A 20,101-nucleotide genomic window follows, 5' to 3' on the forward strand; every position below is an offset into this window, starting at 1 on the left:
AACACCAAGATTTTTTACTTTATTATCTGAAATCGGTTTAATCCCATCCAAATGAAGTGACTGACTTAAGAGACAAATACACTGGGCTGAGTGTAGAAAAATATGGAGAAACAAAATAATGATGCCAGTAATTACTAAGAATGTTTACAATAGAGCACATGTGGTCAATCAGTGTGTCCAATATAAAGCATGTGATAGTTTGATTCAGTCCCAGTAAGGGGTAACAGAGTTTTGATGCAGTAATTTGCTGCAGCTAGATTACATGGGTGTTTTGTGCTTTGTTTTTACTAGAGGTGATTATCTTTTATGCAGACTAAAATGAAACAGCTGGAGCAGGAGGCCCACAAAGCAGCTGGGCAAATCTTCTTGGTTAACAGCAACGCTCAGCTACGAACAGTAAGTTAAAAATGGGCTTTAGTTTGCAGGAGGATAACATTTGCTCCTGTATTCATTGGTGTAAGATTGTTTTATACATATGCTTAAAAAATCCTCATGAATTTTCTCTCTGCCATATGTTATATGTGTTTTTATTCGTCATGTTTATTTCTATTTGGAGAGAGTCTCAGTATCTAATGTTTGAAGGTGCTGTTTGAGAAGCTGCGTTTACATGAGCGCTGCAGAAACAAGAAGCTCCCCAAGACTATCAACAAACAACAGCAGTCAACATCGGAGGCTGCGGTACAGGAAACGCACACACAGCTCTGTCAGTTTCAACCTCAAGTCATCAATTATACATGAAACACAGCATATGCTGATTTATGAACACGCATATTCATACGCATAAACTCTGAAGGAGCAAAGATGTGTAATATTCAAACATCTTTTAAATATGTACATATAAAGCAGAAATCTAGACATAAAGTGAAAAGGGACAAGAAATAAAACTGAAAAAGTTCAGGGATGTAAACTTAAAAGTTAATTACTTTAAATATTGTTGTTTTAGTTGCTGCAGCTTCAGGACCTACATCCTCTTCCAAAGATCATTCTGGAGTACAGACAGGTCAGCTATTACATTACAGTTCAAAGTAGTTTGGATTCTTTTAAATTAAATTTAAGCTCAAAGTAACATTTGAATTTTAAGAGGATCAACCTGACAGTTTTTCTTATTTATCATGTAGCTTAATTTAAGTTAGTGCAGAACATTTTTAGTAGTACAGATTTGCTTTGGTCTTGTAAATAAATTTTTATTTCCCGCAGGTTCACAAAATCAAGTCAACGTTTGTTGATGGGATTCTGTCATGCATGAAGAGCAAGGTGAGGCAACCTCTGGTTTCATGTTACAAAACCATTTAGAAAATACAGAACTGTAAAAAGACATAACCACTTTATCTCTTTAAAAACATTTAAAGAGACATTCACAACATTTTATTTAAAAACATGTCTTTAACTGTTTGGACGTTTAAAACCATTTGTTTTACACACCCCAGACTGAATTCCTTACTTTTGAAAGAAAACGTTTTTATTATTGTAATAAAGTGATAATTTATAGTATATTATAGTTATTAGTATATTTATAGTTGTTCTAAATTACTCCATTGAAGGATTCAAATTAAAAAATACTTTATTAATCCCAAAGTACATTTAAATTTTGCAGTTTTTTTATCCTTATTAAAAGGATTTATTTATTTATTTTTTTTGTTTTTCATTGAGTAGTTGTGGGTATTGATACAGTAGCTGTAGACAGGAAGGGTACTGTTTGTACTGGTCTGTCTTGCGCCGGATCTGGAGCAGCCTCTGACTTAAAATACTTTGTTTAAAAATTTTCTAAAGAGGAAGCTCACCGTTGTTCATGATCTTCAGTTTATAAAGAGTTCTCCTCCGTGAAGCAATCTACTGAGGTTCCAGAGGAGTTCCTAGAACAGAGCAGGCCTTCTTTAATAGCGTGTTGAGCTTTTTTAAGTAATTTTCTCTGATGCTTAAACCCCAGCAGATGATAGGGGAAGAGATCACACTCTCCACAACAGACTTATATAAGATATGTAGCATCTTGTTGCAAACATGGAAGGATCTAAGCTTCCTTAGGAAGTACACTCTGCTCTGCCCCTTCTTGTAGTCTGTTTCACAGTTACGTCTCCAGTCAAGTCTGTTGTCCAGGTGAACATCAAGAGTCACCACGAGTCGTGTTAAATGCACTGGAGAAATCAAAGAACGCGATCCTCACAGTGCTGTTTGCCTTGTCTAATTGACAGTGAGTTTGTTGAAGCAAGTGTATAATGGCATCATCAACTCCAACTCCATGGCAATGTTCATTTTTTTAGGTGAATTAAAAGACATTTCTCTACGACCTTAAGGGTGTGGGATGTCAGGGCAACAGGTCTATAGTCACAGAGGACTGTTGGCTGAGTCTTCTTTGGCACTGGAACAAGGCAGGAGGTCTTTCACCTCACTGAAACTGTCTCTCGGGTCAGACTAAGTTTGAACAAGTGCTGTTGAATCCCACAGAGCTGCTCTATGCAGACCTTCAGGTCTCTGGGGATGACACCATCAGGACCTGGTGACTTATTACATTTCAGTCAGATGAAAGGCAGAGGGAGCAGCACCATCTTCTGATTTGCCTGACAACAAACTCATGGAAGGAGAGTCAATGGCAGAGGAGGGCAGGACGTTCATGTGACTGTGGGCAGGAGATAAATACGGGAACCTTGTTCCTGAACTGAATCTGTTGAAGAATGTATTCAGTTCATCGGCTCAGTCCAGATTGCCACCATTCTAATCATCCTTCTGCTTGAAGCCGGTGATCTACTTCATCCCTGACCACACATCTTTCATATTGTTCTGCTGGAGCTTGTTTTCCAGCCTTTTGCCGTATGCCTCCTTGCTTACTTTATCTTAACCTTAAGTTGCATTTGTAGACTTATTGATTCTCTGTCCCCTTTCTTAAAGGCTTGTGTTTTGTTGTCAAGCAGTTGCTTCAGTTCACTTGTGATCCAAGGCTTATTATTTGGAAAGCATTTCCCTGTTCTGGTAGGGATGGTGTTATCTACACCTCATTTGAATTTTCCTGTCTCTGTCTGCTTGTATGGTCAGAAACCCTGGCAGAAAGATGTTGGAGTCCAAGATATGATCCTGCAGCCGCATTTCAGTAAAACACATAATGCTTTATTGCCAATATTCTGGCTGGGTTCTTGTTTGAGCTTGGAGTTTTATAAATTCTTTCCTAAAGATCTCACATTGCCCATGATGATTAATGCAAGAGATGGCTTTAATTTCTTGTTCCTTTCTTGTCTCCTTGCTTGTGCTCTGAATCCCTGGCTTCTCCTTTTCAAATCAGCTGGTACTTATGGAAGTATTTGATGTATTATTTCAGCTTTAGAGATGTTAAAGAGCTGCTCCCGTGTGTAAAATAATCAACTTTCTGTGGTTACGCATCATAAAAAGTATCCAAAAAGGAAAAAAATATCAGTAAAGATCCTTGTGGTGTCACAGTTTTCAAGACCAGAACCAAAAACATCAGAAAAAAGAAGCTCCAATCCACAAATGGAGAAACTAAAGTTATAGAAAAAAAAGAATATCTCAGTCATGCTACCAGAACTTCTCCAACGGGCAGCCACCTTAAGCAGTGCAATTCAGAAAGTTACTACTAAACCATAAACTCATTAAAGTAAGAGCAACATGTTAACCCATGAAGATATCACAAAAACAGTTAAAACAAACATAACACAACATTGAATTATAATATTATATTAAAAAAAAAAAAGATATAATAGCCTGTTGGTGTCTAAACTTCTAGACAAAAAGCCTTTAGACTTGAAGTGCCTCTTTTATGGATGAATAAATTCCAGCATAATTTAGGAGCAACAACTAAGAAATAGAGTTAGCTTTACGTTTCTGTTTGGACCCAGAACCTAATGAAAGCAATTTGTCATTTCATCTTAATGTTTATGTTAAGGCGAAATGTGTTAAAAGAATTGTAAAATAGGTTACTTTCAGAAAGAAGCTTAAAATCCTATAACTAATTCTTTAATGAAATGGAATGAGGCCAACACAGGTACAGCCATTAAAAAAGTTTGGGCACCCCTTTTAATTTTAGAGCCTGTTGTTTTTGCAAAAGGAGGATCTACTAAATATTGTCTCTTTTTTGCTGAGGTGCCCATATTTTTGCACCTGTCAAATTGTGTTTTAATAAGTACTGTTTTCTGTTAGTCCAATATACCTCAATTCAATACTGAAATAATACTGTCCATCAGTTATTCGATATATCAAATTGAAATAGCTGTTGCAAACACCCAAATATTTGGAAATAGAAATAATTAAGATTAATAGGGGTGCCCAAACTTTTTCATATGGCTGTATGTATGCCCATGTTTTCCAGTTCTTCTGAGCGGACAAGTAGCAGCACATGCAGCCATTACATTGGAAAGACAATAACCTATACGTATTGACATAAAAGCATTAAGTTATTTATGGAAACAAAGTTTTAGTTGAATGTAAATAAGGCTTTAGGGATACAAATACAAATACCCACTGGAAAACAACCATGCTATGAAATGAAAGTCTTAATAATGGCATAACTATGGTTTGCATATCAAATACAATGAATAACTTTTTGTTTGAAATGAGCTAAACAGTATTAAAGTTTGTCAATGCATTATAATCATAAAGGCAGTTGAATAAAGGCTCAGGAGAACTGTCATTTTTTTTATCTTAATGCACAATTACTTTTGCGTAATATTGCCAAATAGTAAAAAGCAATATTTTATTCTTAAAAGTAGACCAATAACACACATATATAATGGAAAAGAATCAGGCACTAGGGCAGAGCTCTGAGGAACTCCAAACATAAGTTTTGCAACTGCTAAAAAAAACACACTATTAGTTAAGTTAGACAAACTTGATTAGATCAGCTTATTAAATATTCAGTGTTCCTGATGAAAACAGTTTTTGCTGTTTTGTATGGTGCCAAAGCAGCACCTACTGTCTTAAACGACCAGCATCAATGATTTCATGGAGTCCTCAGTTAATCTAAAATAATAGCAGTTTAAGCATGACATAATCCTTTATACAAAAGCCCTATTATAAAAAATAAATTAGAAAAATTGAGGAATATCCTGTAATGCATCATATTTAAGGTTAGTTGGGACACATCCTGAATAACGATTTTGTTTCAAATAAAAGAATATGAATAAATGATATCTAAAACCAACTTAAATAAACGGGATTAGTGAAAATTTGTCAGCCATGAAAGTTTCTCATACTTTGGCTCTTCTGTAACAGCAAAGTAATGAAATGCCATGTCTGAGATAGTTTTCTGAAGCTGTCACTCTCTTTCTGCCAGCGTTGTATTGATTTGTTAGGGAAGTTCTTGGTCTGACTGTCTCTTCACATGGGCCTCAATCAGACCTCCCATATGGAAGCAGCAGCTTTTGTTTGTCAAATGTGTTGTCGACTCTTCAAAGTCTGTCTGCTTGGCTGATGGTGAAAGTGATTCGTTTGGTCGTCTGTTAGCCAGTCCAGACTCCAATCCCAAACATAAAAAAAAGGAATATTACATCCTATTAATTTACAGCAGTGGCTAATCTAAACTGGAATAAATTAAAGGAAAGCTTCAAACAAGCCAAACTACTGAAATATACCAAAATGTGTTGAACTAGTCTGATGATTAACTAGATAAACCATTTTCTCAACAATTATTATTTTGTCACTGTTAAATGTTAGTTACATCAAATAACATCACACTTAATTATTATCTTTCTATATGTTTCTTCTTTATTTAATTGGGTTGAGAATTAACAGATTGTTCAAAGTGGGCATGGTATGGCTTATGGCTGTTAACACCAGTTAATAATAATAATCCACAAACCAATGGTGGCTTCATGTATCACAACTGTTCTTATGTATTTAAATATAGATGAATCGGCTACAGAGAACTTACAGATCACATGTCCTGTTCAAATACCTTGAATAAGTGATGACTTTTTGATTTTGTTGGTGAAATTTTATCCTTCTTTGATTTTTTTTTTTTTTCTGGATTTGAAAACCACCAGAACTACATTTCTTCTACATGGTGCCAGACGAGTGCTGTGACTGGGAGAATCTCGGCCAAACATCCCGTAAGTTTAACCAACATGGCATTTCTTTGCATTCCCTTCTGTCTGCTTGTCTGAATAGAGCTGTCCATGGTGCTGAAACTTGGTCAGCTCTAGATTACGTTTCCTCTTGCAGTCTAACCTTCTTCTACGACATGAGAAAGTTGTCAGTATTTATGACCGTTTATATACATAAAAGAGGGACTGTTTTGTTTACCAAATATGTAATAATGTTTGTTTTTATACTTTCCTTTGTGAGCATGTTAAAGTTTTCATGTAAATAGTTAAATCGATAACTTTAAACATCTTAACAGACAATTGTGATATCCCCACTGTATGCAATAACAAGCTGATAGTTTCTATAAGTTATGGTTATGATAAATGGTGTATTAGACAGCATTGGAATAATAAGTATCTCTCTGTGTGTTCAGAAAGGGAAAAATTCATGTTACATTAAAATTATTTTTAAGGATTGGTATTGGTACTCTGCTAAGAAAAAAAATCATTGTCATTCCTTGGGGACAAAACACAGACATGCACATATTTTAACGAAACTTCAGTCTTAAATTTTTTTGAAAACATTGTCAGCATTGGTGACTTTCCTTTTACCTTACCTACTCTCTCCACCCTCCTGGAATAAACTAGAAACTTCCATACAAAGCCCTCCAGAGGTATCAGTAATTCATGAAAAGATGTGTAGAAAGCCTGAAAATAAATCCCCTCTTTGTGTGGCAGAACCATAGCACAGAAAAATTATGCATTGAATACTTTAAGTTAAACTTTTCCTGTTCTATTTTAACTTCAGCAGGCTCTCTGGGAACTTCTAATTACCTAAACGAAACATGTTTTTCCCTTTCACTATTAAATGCATTTCTACAAGGTAATTAAAACATCTTTGCCATTCTACATTTCAAACCACTCTTATGGATTGTTTCTGCACAAAAACCCTAGCACTAATATTAAAAAATAAAGGGTTTATATCCCTTTCAAATGACCCTTTAAACATACTTAGATTAACTAACACACAAAAACATTAGGAAAAAAATAACCCAATTTTAAATAGAACTTTGAAAAAGCTTCATACGGCCTAGAAAATGGTAAGCGAAAGTCCAGCCTCTTAAATGCAACAAAGAAAGAGAAGTAGACGTTCAATTTTATTTTTTTTTGCGCAATTACTAAACATCAACAGACTCACTCACATTTGCTACTTCTTTTCTTCTTCTACTATAAAGCCCTACCACTCCTACCTGGTATGTGTCAATCGATTTGCTCATTTTTAACTTCCCCCAGCTGTCAGGATCCATTAACTGCTTCACTCTCTATTGTACTGATCATCTGAATGAAACACTCATCTATTTCTCTTTGAAGCCACCAGACTTTTCTTATCTCGCTTCGTGATATGTGAGTGATATAAGGTACACATTGAATTGATTGTGCTGCTGCCAAATGATTGATGTGATTGTTGGTCAGCACAGTTCTGATTCCACCACTCAGACACAGGTATGGGAATTGATTGATCAACACATTAAGGTGGTTTTCTTCAGTGCTTGTTTGCAGTAATTTATGTGCAGCTTTATTGATATGATCTAACCAGTTTGATCGTGGGTGGGCTTAGAGCACTTAAAAAAGAACTTCATTGAAGCATTTATCAGTTTGTCTTATGATCTTATGATGGATACATTTAACAGTCAAATAAAAAAGTCAGTAAAAGAAGAATTAAGAACAAAAGAAAGAAAAAGGAAAGCCAGCTCTGTGATTGGATGCCCTCTGGACTCAGTGCAGGGGGTGGGGACCAAAGGGGCCCTAACTAAAATAACATCTCTGCTGGATAATGTCTCCCACCCCATGCATAAAGCTGTTGCTGAACTGGAAAGCTCCTTCAGTGACAAACTGCTGCACCCTGAATGTACCAAAGTCCATTATCACAGATCCCTCCTTTAGGCCGCTCTAAGACTTTATGACCACCACTGTTCCCAACAACCTCAATAAGTTGTTACATCTAACCTGATTTTTGCACAGTTTCTGTCTTAGTTAGATAACATGCTGCTGTGATCTGCACATCTCTGGTGTTGCTGCTATTTTCAAATATCCGATACTGTAAAAATGTCCACAGCTGTTGATATATATGGGTTTTATATTTTATGTTCTTTGACAATCATACAAGTTTTGTATCACAGATGAAGTACTCTTTTTATATAAGTTTGTATCGAAGCAGGAACATGTTTTTTTACACTGTGTCCATGAGCTTTGGGGAACAGATACTGGGCATAATGAGCTCTGGGGAGGGTCAGTAGCTCTGAGGATGTAACACAGATGAAGCAGTGATTGGTACCAGGTACTGGGCATGATGTAACTTGTTTTTGTATCTGATCATTATGTAATTTTGTTTTTGGTTTCGGCTGTCCACAAGCCCTGGGTGGTTTCGGGGCATGCCGGTTCCATATTTTGGTTTCTGTAATCATGCGCTCCAGGCGTAAGAGGGAGCGGTCACTTTTCCTGATAGTTAGAAAGATTTTACTTTGAAGTGTGGCATAAATGGCGGGGCTTGTTGACACCGGCGGGGTCTGCTAGGGTTGCGTACGGACGCCTAGCTGTGCGGGTTGCACAGTAGGGGGACAATATAAATTGTATTGAGACAATAAAATTTGTATTCAGCACCGTGCCTTGATTGATGTGCTTGCTTTGCTGTTTTCTGTGGCAGAATAAAAACGACACATTTTAATTGTAGCAGAAACAGTTTGTGTGTTCATCTTTATCGCCGACTCATCCCGATCCTGCCTAAATTTCATAATACAGCTGTATAGTGGTAATTTATTATTTCCAGATGCACAGTATTTATATTGTAAAAACACTGTACAGTACAGTATTTTAGTTGTTTATTTTATTAACTATGTCACTTATTATGTTATTTTTATACACTTTTTAAGCCCCACAATTTGTGACCACTTTTGCTATAATCTTGTGCTGCTGTAACACCACAATTTTCCCATTGTGGGACAATAAAGGCATTTTCTATTCTATTCTAAAATGAGCACATAGCAGCTGATGACACTAATGGTCTTAAACCTCATGGGAGAGTTATGTATTGTGAAAATGTCTCATAATCACCCCAATAAGGTGTTAGAAGTCAGAAAAACTGATCTCTGACAGCAGTAGCTTGTAGACATTAAAGCATGGCTCATTATGGGATGTTCTGTCTCCATGTCATGCTCAACATTGCAGTGCATGCACAGTAAAATATTCAATTTAAAATAACTAAAATTCTTGCAACACTTAGGTACATGTATTTTCTGCTTCGGTTATAACCAGCATTCGTACTCTGATGCTCTTGACTTTGCACCATTATTCCAATTTCTCCTAGCTAGCATATCACCAGTGTAGCCTACTTTATTCCTGGACTATAGTGTGAACAAAAGCGCCTAAAAGTTTCACTTTCCTACACATAGCTCTTACAGTACAGCAGGTATTCCATTTTAGCCAGGGACAGAAGTGTTTATTAAACTGGAGTCAGGAAGTCTTAGTTTGATTGGATGAGGAGGAAAATTAAATAAATTGTGTTTTGGGATGCTAAAGGCAAGCCTTATCTTTCAAATCACAATAAACATGTCTGCAGTAAGATATACATCTATTTTACCTTCATTAAATTAAGCAGATAATTGTTGTGAAGAGCTACATAGTAGTGAATAAACATGCAGCTGCCTTTATGCATAGTTCAATTAGACACTCAGAAATGAAAAACACTTCATTTGGAGATTTCAACAAGAAAAGATATTGAAATGAGGAGTGTTGAAGAGGGATCGGACTTTGAAGTATCATGAGTACAGCTGAGGTAATGCCAGTCTTTAGTAACAATGGGATGCTGGAATAAAAGCAGGGATAAAAGTATCACCATGAGAAATCAGTTGTGTTGGAGAGAGAAGTAGGTCTATGCGGCGCTAGCTCGTTTTTTGATCTATGAAAATGCAAAATGGCATTAGATGTCTGTGATCCCCAGTGGTGATATCTGTTGGTGATACTCCTTTTTTGTTTCCTTAACATGTTTTTCTCTGCCTGCTGTTATTTTTTTTTTCAATTATTTCTCAGTTAAAATCTTTCTTTATTTTCTAATAGCTGTATGACCTGTTTAGGTTTCCTGTCCTGCTCTTTCCTCTGCATAGCCATTCTTTAAAGCCAAATGAAGAACACTTGACTCCTGATAACTCAATAACCTGCTCATTTTCTGTCACAAACTTAACAATGTTTTCCTTCCTTAGGCTGTGAAGTCAGATTCCACTGTGTTTCACTTCTGTTCTCCTTTTTTCACTTTCCTCTGACAGTTTTTCACATTTCTGTCACCCACACAAGTGTTAGATTCACTGTTTGGTTTATGGAGATGATGAATTAATGTTCTGTTTCCTTTCTGTATGTCATAGCATAGTTGGTGCTGTAGTATAAAGAAAGGAGATCTGTGACTTTTTTTTTTCCCCATTTATTTTACGCTACACTCAGAAACAAATATTTCTGTAAGTTTTTAGGGTTCTAGTAATGTTTTATCTTACTTTAAAATATTCCAAATTAATGGAAAATGTTTTGTCCAGCAATACTCTGCTGCAAAAGTTGTTAGCTGAAGCAAGCCATTGTGAGAAAACATTTGATACACTTACAGTATTTGACCTAATTTTGTATTCGCACACTGTTTATTATATCCTGGCATTGATTTGCTCATGTATAATCCTGGATCAGTTTAATACTTATCCACTGTGTAATACGGCATGTACCTTATTCATTTACTTGTTATTTTCAGGAGGCATGCACTGACATGAACATTTGGGCCGTTTTGATATTGATAATGCTCTTATGACAGATAACTAATATTTAGCTGGATATACTGTGTATAATTTTCTATTTGGCAACAGATAAAAATAACTTTCAAAGTTCTTTCATTGCTTCCCTACTTTAAATAAACACACAAACATGTGCTGCATCTTTACAAGAGTCACATGACCAAACAAACACCACATGATCAACCTCCTTCCCCTTCCGAAACACAAACAGCGATAAGATGGAAACAACAGCACTTGTTAATATCGACTGGTATTCAATTCAGTTTAGCTATATAGCACCAATTCACAACACATGTCATCTCAAGGCACTTTACAGATCTCCAGCTCATACAGTCAAATTGATTCAAAGTTTTCTATCTAAGGAAAACCAGTTGATTGCATCGATAGAATCAAAGGCAATCCCTCACACTAAGCATGCTTGCAGAGACAGTGGAGAGGAAAAACTCCCTTTTAACAGGAAGAAACCTGCAGTAGAACCAGGCTCAGTGTGAGCGGCCATCTGCTGAGGTTGACTGGGGTTCAAGGAGAAAGAAGCAGACATACCAATAGAATATACATATATATTGATATTAATATATATATATTGTAGCATTAATGGGTTGCTATAGCAATAACTATCCAGAGATGACTTCAGTTTAGCGGTAGCTTCCGTGCCCCGTACACCGCACGACTCCGGAAGGCTTCCTCTTTTATTGAACACACCCACTTTCTGTACAACCAGGAAAGGTCATTAATNGCTCATTATGGGATGTTCTGTCTCCATGTCATGCTCAGCATTGCAGTGCATGCACAGTAAAATATTCAATTTAAAATAACTAAAATTCTTGCAACACTTAGGTACATGTATTTTCTGCTTCGGTTATAACCAGCATTCGTACTCTGATGCTCTTGACTTTGCACCATTATTCCAATTTCTCCTAGCTAGCATATCACCAGTGTAGCCTACTTTATTCCTGGACTATAGTGTGAATAAAAGCACCTAAAAGTTTCACTTTCCTACACATAGCTCTTACAATACAGCAGGTATTCCATTTTAGCCAGGGACAGAAGTGTTTATTAAACTGGAGTCAGGAAGTCTTAGTTTGATTGGATGAGGAGGAAAATTAAATAAATTGTGTTTTGGGATGCTAAAGGCAAGCCTTATCTTTCAAATCACAATAAACATGTCTGCAGTAAGATATACATCTATTTTACCTTCATTAAATTAAGCAGATAATTGTTGTGAAGAGCTACATAGTAGTGAATAAACATGCAGCTGCCTTTATGCATAGTTCAATTAGACACTCAGAAATGAAAAACACTTCATTTGGAGATTTCAACAAGAAAAGATATTGAAATGAGGAGTGTTGAAGAGGGATCGGACTTTGAAGTATCATGAGTACAGCTGAGGTAATGCCAGTCTTTAGTAACAATGGGATGCTGGAATAAAAGCAGGGATAAAAGTATCACCATGAGAAATCAGTTGTGTTGGAGAGAGAAGTAGGTCTATGCGGCGCTAGCTCGTTTTTTGATCTATGAAAATGCAAAATGGCATTAGATGTCTGTGATCCCCAGTGGTGATATCTGTTGGTGATACTCCTTTTTTGTTTCCTTAACATGTTTTTCTCTGCCTGCTGTTATTTTTTTTTTCAATTATTTCTCAGTTAAAATCTTTCTTTATTTTCTAATAGCTGTATGACCTGTTTAGGTTTCCTGTCCTGCTCTTTCCTCTGCATAGCCATTCTTTAAAGCCAAATGAAGAACACTTGACTCCTGATAACTCAATAACCTGCTCATTTTCTGTCACAAACTTAACAATGTTTTCCTTCCTTAGGCTGTGAAGTCAGATTCCACTGTGTTTCACTTCTGTTCTCCTTTTTTCACTTTCCTCTGACAGTTTTTCACATTTCTGTCACCCACACAAGTGTTAGATTCACTGTTTGGTTTATGGAGATGATGAATTAATGTTCTGTTTCCTTTCTGTATGTCATAGCATAGTTGGTGCTGTAGTATAAAGAAAGGAGATCTGTGACTTTTTTTTTTCCCCATTTATTTTACGCTACACTCAGAAACAAATATTTCTGTAAGTTTTTAGGGTTCTAGTAATGTTTTATCTTACTTTAAAATATTCCAAATTAATGGAAAATGTTTTGTCCAGCAATACTCTGCTGCAAAAGTTGTTAGCTGAAGCAAGCCATTGTGAGAAAACATTTGATACACTTACAGTATTTGACCTAATTTTGTATTCGCACACTGTTTATTATATCCTGGCATTGATTTGCTCATGTATAATCCTGAATCAGTTTAATACTTATCCACTGTGTAATACGGCATGTACCTTATTCATTTACTTGTTATTTTCAGGAGGCATGCACTGACATGAACATTTGGGCCGTTTTGATATTGATAATGCTCTTATGACAGATAACTAATATTTAGCTGGATATACTGTGTATAATTTTCTATTTGGCAACAGATAAAAATAACTTTCAAAGTTCTTTCATTGCTTCCCTACTTTAAATAAACACACAAGCATGTGCTGCATTTTTACAAGAGTAACATGACCAAACAAACACCACATGATCAACCTCCTTCCCCTTCCGAAACACAAACAGCGATAAGATGGAAACAACAGCACTTGTTAATATCGACTGGTATTCAATTCAGTTTAGCTATATAGCACCAATTCACAACACATGTCATCTCAAGGCACTTTACAGATCTCCAGCTCATACAGTCAAATTGATTCAAAGTTTTCTATCTAAGGAAAACCAGTTGATTGCATCGATTGACTCAAAGGCAATCAGTGGAGAGGAAAAACTCCCTTTTCACAGGAAGAAACCTGCAGTAGAACCAGGCTCAGTGTGAGCGGCCATCTGCCGAGGCCGACTGGGGTTCAAGGAGACAAAAGCAGAGATACCAATAGAATATACATATATATTGATATTAATATATAAATATTGGTATCAATACAGATGTATTGATACCAATATTCTTAAAAAGGACGGACATCAGCCATTATTGGTGTAAATGCTTCATAAAGAGTGATCTTAGAGTTTTATTTTTGCTGATTACTTGGCAGGAATATACTGTAAGGAAAGCCACAACATATTTAGTGACTGAGTCACTTTCAATCATGCTTAACTTTAAGGTTAGATAGAATAACCTTGAGTACTTGGTATTTGAAAAAAGCCAGAATAATGAGAGGTTTTCTTAGATTTCGGTTGTACTTTTAAGGGGTTTACGTCCATTTTCTTTCTCTTTGGTCAAACATAATTTAGAGAGGTATACTTGGGTCAAATGTGGCTCTCCTTCTGCATTTCTCACAACGGTTTGCAGGAATCATTTCTAGTGGTCAGCTTTTTAGCCCCCCCCCAGCTTAGATATTCCTATTCAGCGCTGCCCAAAACTTTCTATAAAGTGGAGATTAAGTTTATCTTGGCCAATGCAGCTTTTTACTTTGTGTTTAATTAATTGGCTTTAAGTTAAGGTTATGTTTTGTTTGTGAGACCTATTTTTGCACAAATATAACTATAACTCTTTACCTGCTGTCTTGGGATTTTGCTTCTGTATTTCCACATAATATTGTTGCCTTGTGTTGCCATGTAGTAAATTTAGTGTACCAACCCTTCTTCCAGCAACCCTAACACTTCAGAGGGTATTTTCATGCATGTAAGTCAGACAAGCATCATCATCTAGGCTTTCACACATTTCAAACCAATATCATCTTCATCTGTTATGTCTGTTTACTTATAGAACAGATGAACCAAAGATGAACCAGAACTTTAACTCCATAAGTCTGGGTTATCGTTGGTTAAAGTTATACAAGGAAGAAGCATGTTTGAGGTTTCGTCCTGTATGGATGTGGCCCTGTAAAATAAATGTTGTTGATAAATCCATCTAAAGCTTGCAAAGCAATGACCACATCATCTGGGCTTTCTCGGTTAGCTTTTTAAGACATCTAAACTCCAGTAATCTAAACTTAAATCGTAAAAAAAATCATAAATGTAAATGGGTAAAGTCAAAAGATTAAAAAAATTACTTATTCTGGCATTTTAAAAAGAGATATTACTGACATTAAAAATCATAAGTCTATTTTAATCTCAGACCAGATGGTGAGTAAACTTAAATTGTGGGTGTCTTTTATATACCATATGTAAATCATTCCAATTAAATTATCTGTGTTTGATTGGATATATATTTATTTAACTTAGATCTGAGCATTCAGAGGGGGTTTTAGGCCCACTTTTGACAATGCTCACTTCATGCTGTGTACCTCTATACATCAATCACCCTTAGATGCCTTTTTTTTTTCCTACCCCATTTCTGTAACACCACACACACACATACACACACACACACACACACACACACACATTGTGAAATTTAATTTATACCCTGGCCAGTTTTAGGGTTCAGTATCTTACAGAAGCACATTTTCTCAACCTTCCTTTTAATGAACCACTCGCTTTAACTACACCACCAGAAGTCCTTCTGTAGGCTTAGAAGATAGAGTTAAGTCGCTGCAATGTGAATGGGAGATAATTTAGTGACCGCGTTAAGTGTGTCGTATTTTTTATGTGTGCATACTGCTGGATGTTAAAGTGGTGCTGTGCAGATTACATTACCCAACACCAATATCCCCATCTACCTACCAGAACACTTTGCTTCAGAGAATCCATCTTAACCTTACTGTGGACCAGATATGTATCAGACTTTTAAGCATGGCGATTCAGGGACAAACTTGTCAAGTGTAAATAGTATCAGATGTATCGCTGCACCAATCGTAAGCCTTTGAGTCACGGTTTGGAAAGTTTTCCTTCCTTTAAAGTATATAAAGGTGTGGCTTTAATATGTTAGTTTTAATATTTAAAGAGCAGTTTTGAGTTTTGTGTCACTTTACTGCTGGATAAAGGTTTTTGTAACTTTTATATCACAACCATTTACTTTTTATTTTGGATGTTACCAAAAAGAGGTGCATATTTGATACTATTATTATAGTATCAAATATGCATAAATTTATTTGAAATAGAAGAAAAATAAATCACAAATTTTAATTCAAACTAGAAAGTTTATTAGCATGTGTCTCTACATTTTGTTGATATCGACTAACTATTGATTGTTTAATAAGCAGACATTTCCTTAAAAACCTGAGCTTTCTCAAGGTCTTTCTGTAACATGCAGAGCTATTTTTGTTTTACAATAGGCCTACGCTTAAGTTAACACAAACATGTCCATATTTGTAATAAAAGTTTATTGTGCCACCCATAATAATTACTGCCTAAATAAACAAGAAAAAGAATAAAATCAAGGACTTTAATCCCCCTTCATCAGATATGTAAAACTATCATTCAAAGACAGGGTGTGTCATTCTGACACACCATCAGATTTCACTTGCCACTTTGTGTCAATATAGTTGACAGTGATATTGGTCTTTGTTTTCTTTCAAAGCTTTTTCAAAGCAATCCAATAAGCAAAATGTCATTCTGTTAGCTGGTCTCCTAAGGGAAGGATTATGGTTTCTTTCAGAGCATTATTAAAACTTGTCTCTCCAAAGTGGGGTTGTCACAACAGAGTCCTGCACTGGTCAGATTTTTCAAAACTGTATCTGCACGCACCCGTAGAGTCCAAAACCAAGACCCTACCGGTTACCTGCAAATATCCCCATTTAAAAACCTAGACCAATATAGTGCGACTCAACCCGTGATCACAAAGTGTACACACAGCCGTTTTAGTGCTTAAACACAACATGCTTTGTTTTCCGTCTTAATAACAGAGGTAGTAAAGGACATTGCCTCATGCTCATCCAGTGCTCCCTCCGCTCAAAGATTAACAGCTGAATATTGGCCGAGGTAAGGAGGTTTGCATTGTTGCTTAAAAACGTATTTTTATCCGGATATTCTAAAATAAATTTATTTGTTAAGATGTAGAGTTAATGAATAATAAAATCTAAATAAATAAGTTTCATTCATGCTATAACTCTCTGTGTGATACCTGCCTGCATTTTGTTCATTTATACCCATGCCTGCACCTGTGAAATGAAATGTTTTTTTTTCTATCTGTGGATCTACATTTTCTATTGGTACCACCAATTACCAGTTACTTCTTCCATGCAGGACTCAAACTCAATATCGATAACGGTGAAGATATTCTATCCCAATTTCTTAACTCCTGAAATAAAATGAATAATAGGATAGAATGCTAGTTAATTAAACGTGCAAAATGAATAACCCAGAAATCTAAAATTAGCAATAGCAAAAATACGCAAACAAATCTTACCTTTTGGTATCGATATCATGCCAGATTAGTATTGTATCTGGATATAGCCTTTAATTATTGCCACTTTTTGGAGAATTGGTACTCATAAAAGTCCTCGCATCTATGGCACTAAGTGGTATTACGTCCTATCTATCAAGTTAGACAGGCTTTGCATAATGGTATCCACTTGTCTATCATCACAACCTTGCTTTCTGAGCATATCTGTCATTTTTGGTTGGCAAGTTGACACTACATTAGTCCGGCTTAAACATTTATAAGTACCTTGTAGTCTATAAACTGCAGGAACTCCTTCCCTCTGTGACAAATATGCAATAAAACCCACAGAAGTGCTTTATATTTCCTAGCATGATGGGAAACATAGATGACACCAAATTAATGGCACCTTTCATAAATAAAGAATAGGTTTTATGTTTTACAAAAAACGTTTTTTTTATTTTTTAGATTTGATCTTAATTTAATTGTAAATTCTTTTTGTACTTGCTGGTTTACAACTAGACACACATATCTTGCTGACCAACACACACACATTGTATTTCTATGTTTAAGTATAGTGTTGACGATACAACTTTAAGGGAACTATCCCTTATACTACAGATGAAGTGTAAGCCCAACCCCCAACTGTTTTTCCACATGAAGACCTGCCCTTTTCCCCTCCACACACAAGACTTCTTAGCTGCTAGTAAAAAAATTCAACGTTACCTGACTACCAGAACTAAAGCCAGTAGGGGTGAAATAACTAATTGGATTAATCAATTATGGAAATACTTGTCAACTAATTTAATAATGGATTAATTGTTAAATATTTTGGATAAAAGATTTTTTTTTTATTGTTCGTTATTATGCTCTACCTAGAACTCCTGAAGTGCAAAAATTTTACATTTCACTTGATTTAATTCTGCAATAAATCTTCTTGCCAAATCTAGCTCAAGGCGGCATCACAACTCAATTTGTTTCTTCTTTGGCCACTGATACGCTTCAGGTCTCTCTTCTCCTCTTCTTTTTTCTCTTTTAAGGCTGTTTAGCTGCGTCTTCAGTAAATAGAATGTGTATGCAATAGCATATTAACCTATTTTAAAAAATAATGTTTTGCCTACAAACAATGCCAAAAAATATAAATGATGGCAAACTAGATCTGTATTAGAATCTTTAGCCAAATCCACATTGAGCAGAGACTAAATAAACACTTAGGGATTCAGCTGTGTCTCTCATTAAGGCTAATTTGCAGACTCATTTGCACAAAGAGAATAATCTCATCTCTGTTTTCTTTATTTGCCTTCTACCTGCAGATGATTCAGATTTCCCCAAACTGTCATGAATATTCCAGCTAGAGCTGATTCAGACACACTATTCTTCACATCTGCTGTGCAAACGGATGCTTTAATCTCATGCATCATTAGTGGGGCTTTTTGGGGAAGCCAGTCTCTGCGTCATTATCAAACCATTGCGAGCTATTATTAGGGAATAGGATGAAGTGGAGTATGCAAAAACTCTGTTGTTAAAAATCTGTGATAAGGCACTGATTACTGTCAGGGGTCGGAAGGCAGCACACAAAACACCAAACACGTGTGCATGATTAATAGGCTAATTCATCGTCAATACACTCGAGAGACAGGAACGTATGTCATTGTGTTCGACAGCAATGGCTCAGAAACCTCTCTAAACTTTGAGTGCATCTCTCCGAGAGGCTAATGAAGTGCTGTTTATGGCATTTCTATGGAATGGAGCATAGTGCTTTCAACAGGTGTGGATGTAAGAGCTGTACAACTGAGACACATTGATGTAATGAAGGGAGAAGGAGTGCATCACATGCATAACTAATGGGTGTTCTAGCGTCACAGTGTTTCATACATGCTATAATAAAGCAAAACTGAGTAGGCATTCCATTTCTAACGGGATCTCAAATTTCCCCTTAGCCAATAAGACAGTTACTAGTCTTATACAAAATGTAATATAGTTGGAGAGAGGGACGTTCAACCACTCATCCTTCACAGTGAGTTTAGACTGCCTCAAATCATGACTGTAGACTTCTGGGCCTGTTTTCCTGCATGATTTAGGCGTTTCTCTGCTCCAACGTGACTTATTCAAATGGCTTAATTGGGACCATAATATCACTGCGTAGCTGTGTTAATGACCCAATCTTCTCACTTAAGTCTTTTTTAACCAGGTAAACATGCAGGAATTTTAAAACCAGTCTCTTTCAGTCGTGAAGAGCTACTTTCCTTCAACTTCTAAGTGCATCCCCTCTCCAACACACCAAAATCAAATGGCTTGATTCCTTTATCAGTAGAGCATTCAGCTTTGCAGAGATCTGGTAATAGCCATTTATGTGTTTTCCATATGGGATACATCTAAACAGCACAGCAGCTAGAGAGGAATGGGCTTAAGATCATCCAGGGTATGAGAACCTTAAATTTTTCCTTTAATTTTTTTTTTTTATAATAATTTTTTTCATCCTCTATTCCTAATGTATACTTTCATACATGATTGTGTATGTATGTGTTGTGTGTACACCATGTCAACCGCATTGTTTTATGCTTTGTCTTGTGCATCTGGGCCCGGTTTGCCTTTTTTTTTTTTTTTTTTTTATGTGTGTGCTTGTTTATCTGTATGTTCTAAACTTTAAAACCTTAAAATAAAATTTATGAAAAAAAAATAATAATAATTTTTTTACTCAGTTAATGATAGAAGAAGGTTGATTTGGTGTCTGGTGAGCTGAAAGATTATATTTTCACTTTATTACTTTATGACCCAGTGTTTAACCTTTTCTACACCTTACATTGGGGATGGCTGATTTTTAACATCCTTTCTTTCAGACAAATCCACCCATGTTGTTGTTTATTGAAAGCTCAATCTTACTCTCATTTCTTCAAAACGCAAAAAAACGCATTTCTAAAAGTCGACTTTTGGATATGTTTTGAAAATCCTGTTTAATTTGCCCTTGTAAAGCCTAGACCAGAGGTATTTAATGTAGTGAGTAGTCGACATACTGTGACC

At 36.0% G+C, this 20,101-nt stretch overlaps 1 protein-coding gene across 1 annotated transcript in view; it reads left to right on the plus strand.

Moving 5' to 3' along the window:
* Positions 1–20,101, plus strand: part of poln (polymerase (DNA directed) nu) — a 66,192-nt gene that overhangs the window by 10,937 nt on the left and 35,154 nt on the right. The window contains exons 5-9 of the mRNA XM_015375445.1: positions 313–396; positions 583–678; positions 944–1,000; positions 1,198–1,254; positions 5,985–6,050. Of these exons, the coding sequence (XP_015230931.1) occupies positions 313–396; positions 583–678; positions 944–1,000; positions 1,198–1,254; positions 5,985–6,050 (360 nt within the window). The remainder of the gene's footprint in view (positions 1–312; positions 397–582; positions 679–943; positions 1,001–1,197; positions 1,255–5,984; positions 6,051–20,101) is intronic.

This window comes from Cyprinodon variegatus, unplaced genomic scaffold (assembly GCF_000732505.1).
Source record: "Cyprinodon variegatus isolate N-32 unplaced genomic scaffold, C_variegatus-1.0 Scaffold119, whole genome shotgun sequence".
In the NCBI taxonomy this organism is placed as follows: Eukaryota; Metazoa; Chordata; class Actinopteri; order Cyprinodontiformes; family Cyprinodontidae; genus Cyprinodon; species Cyprinodon variegatus.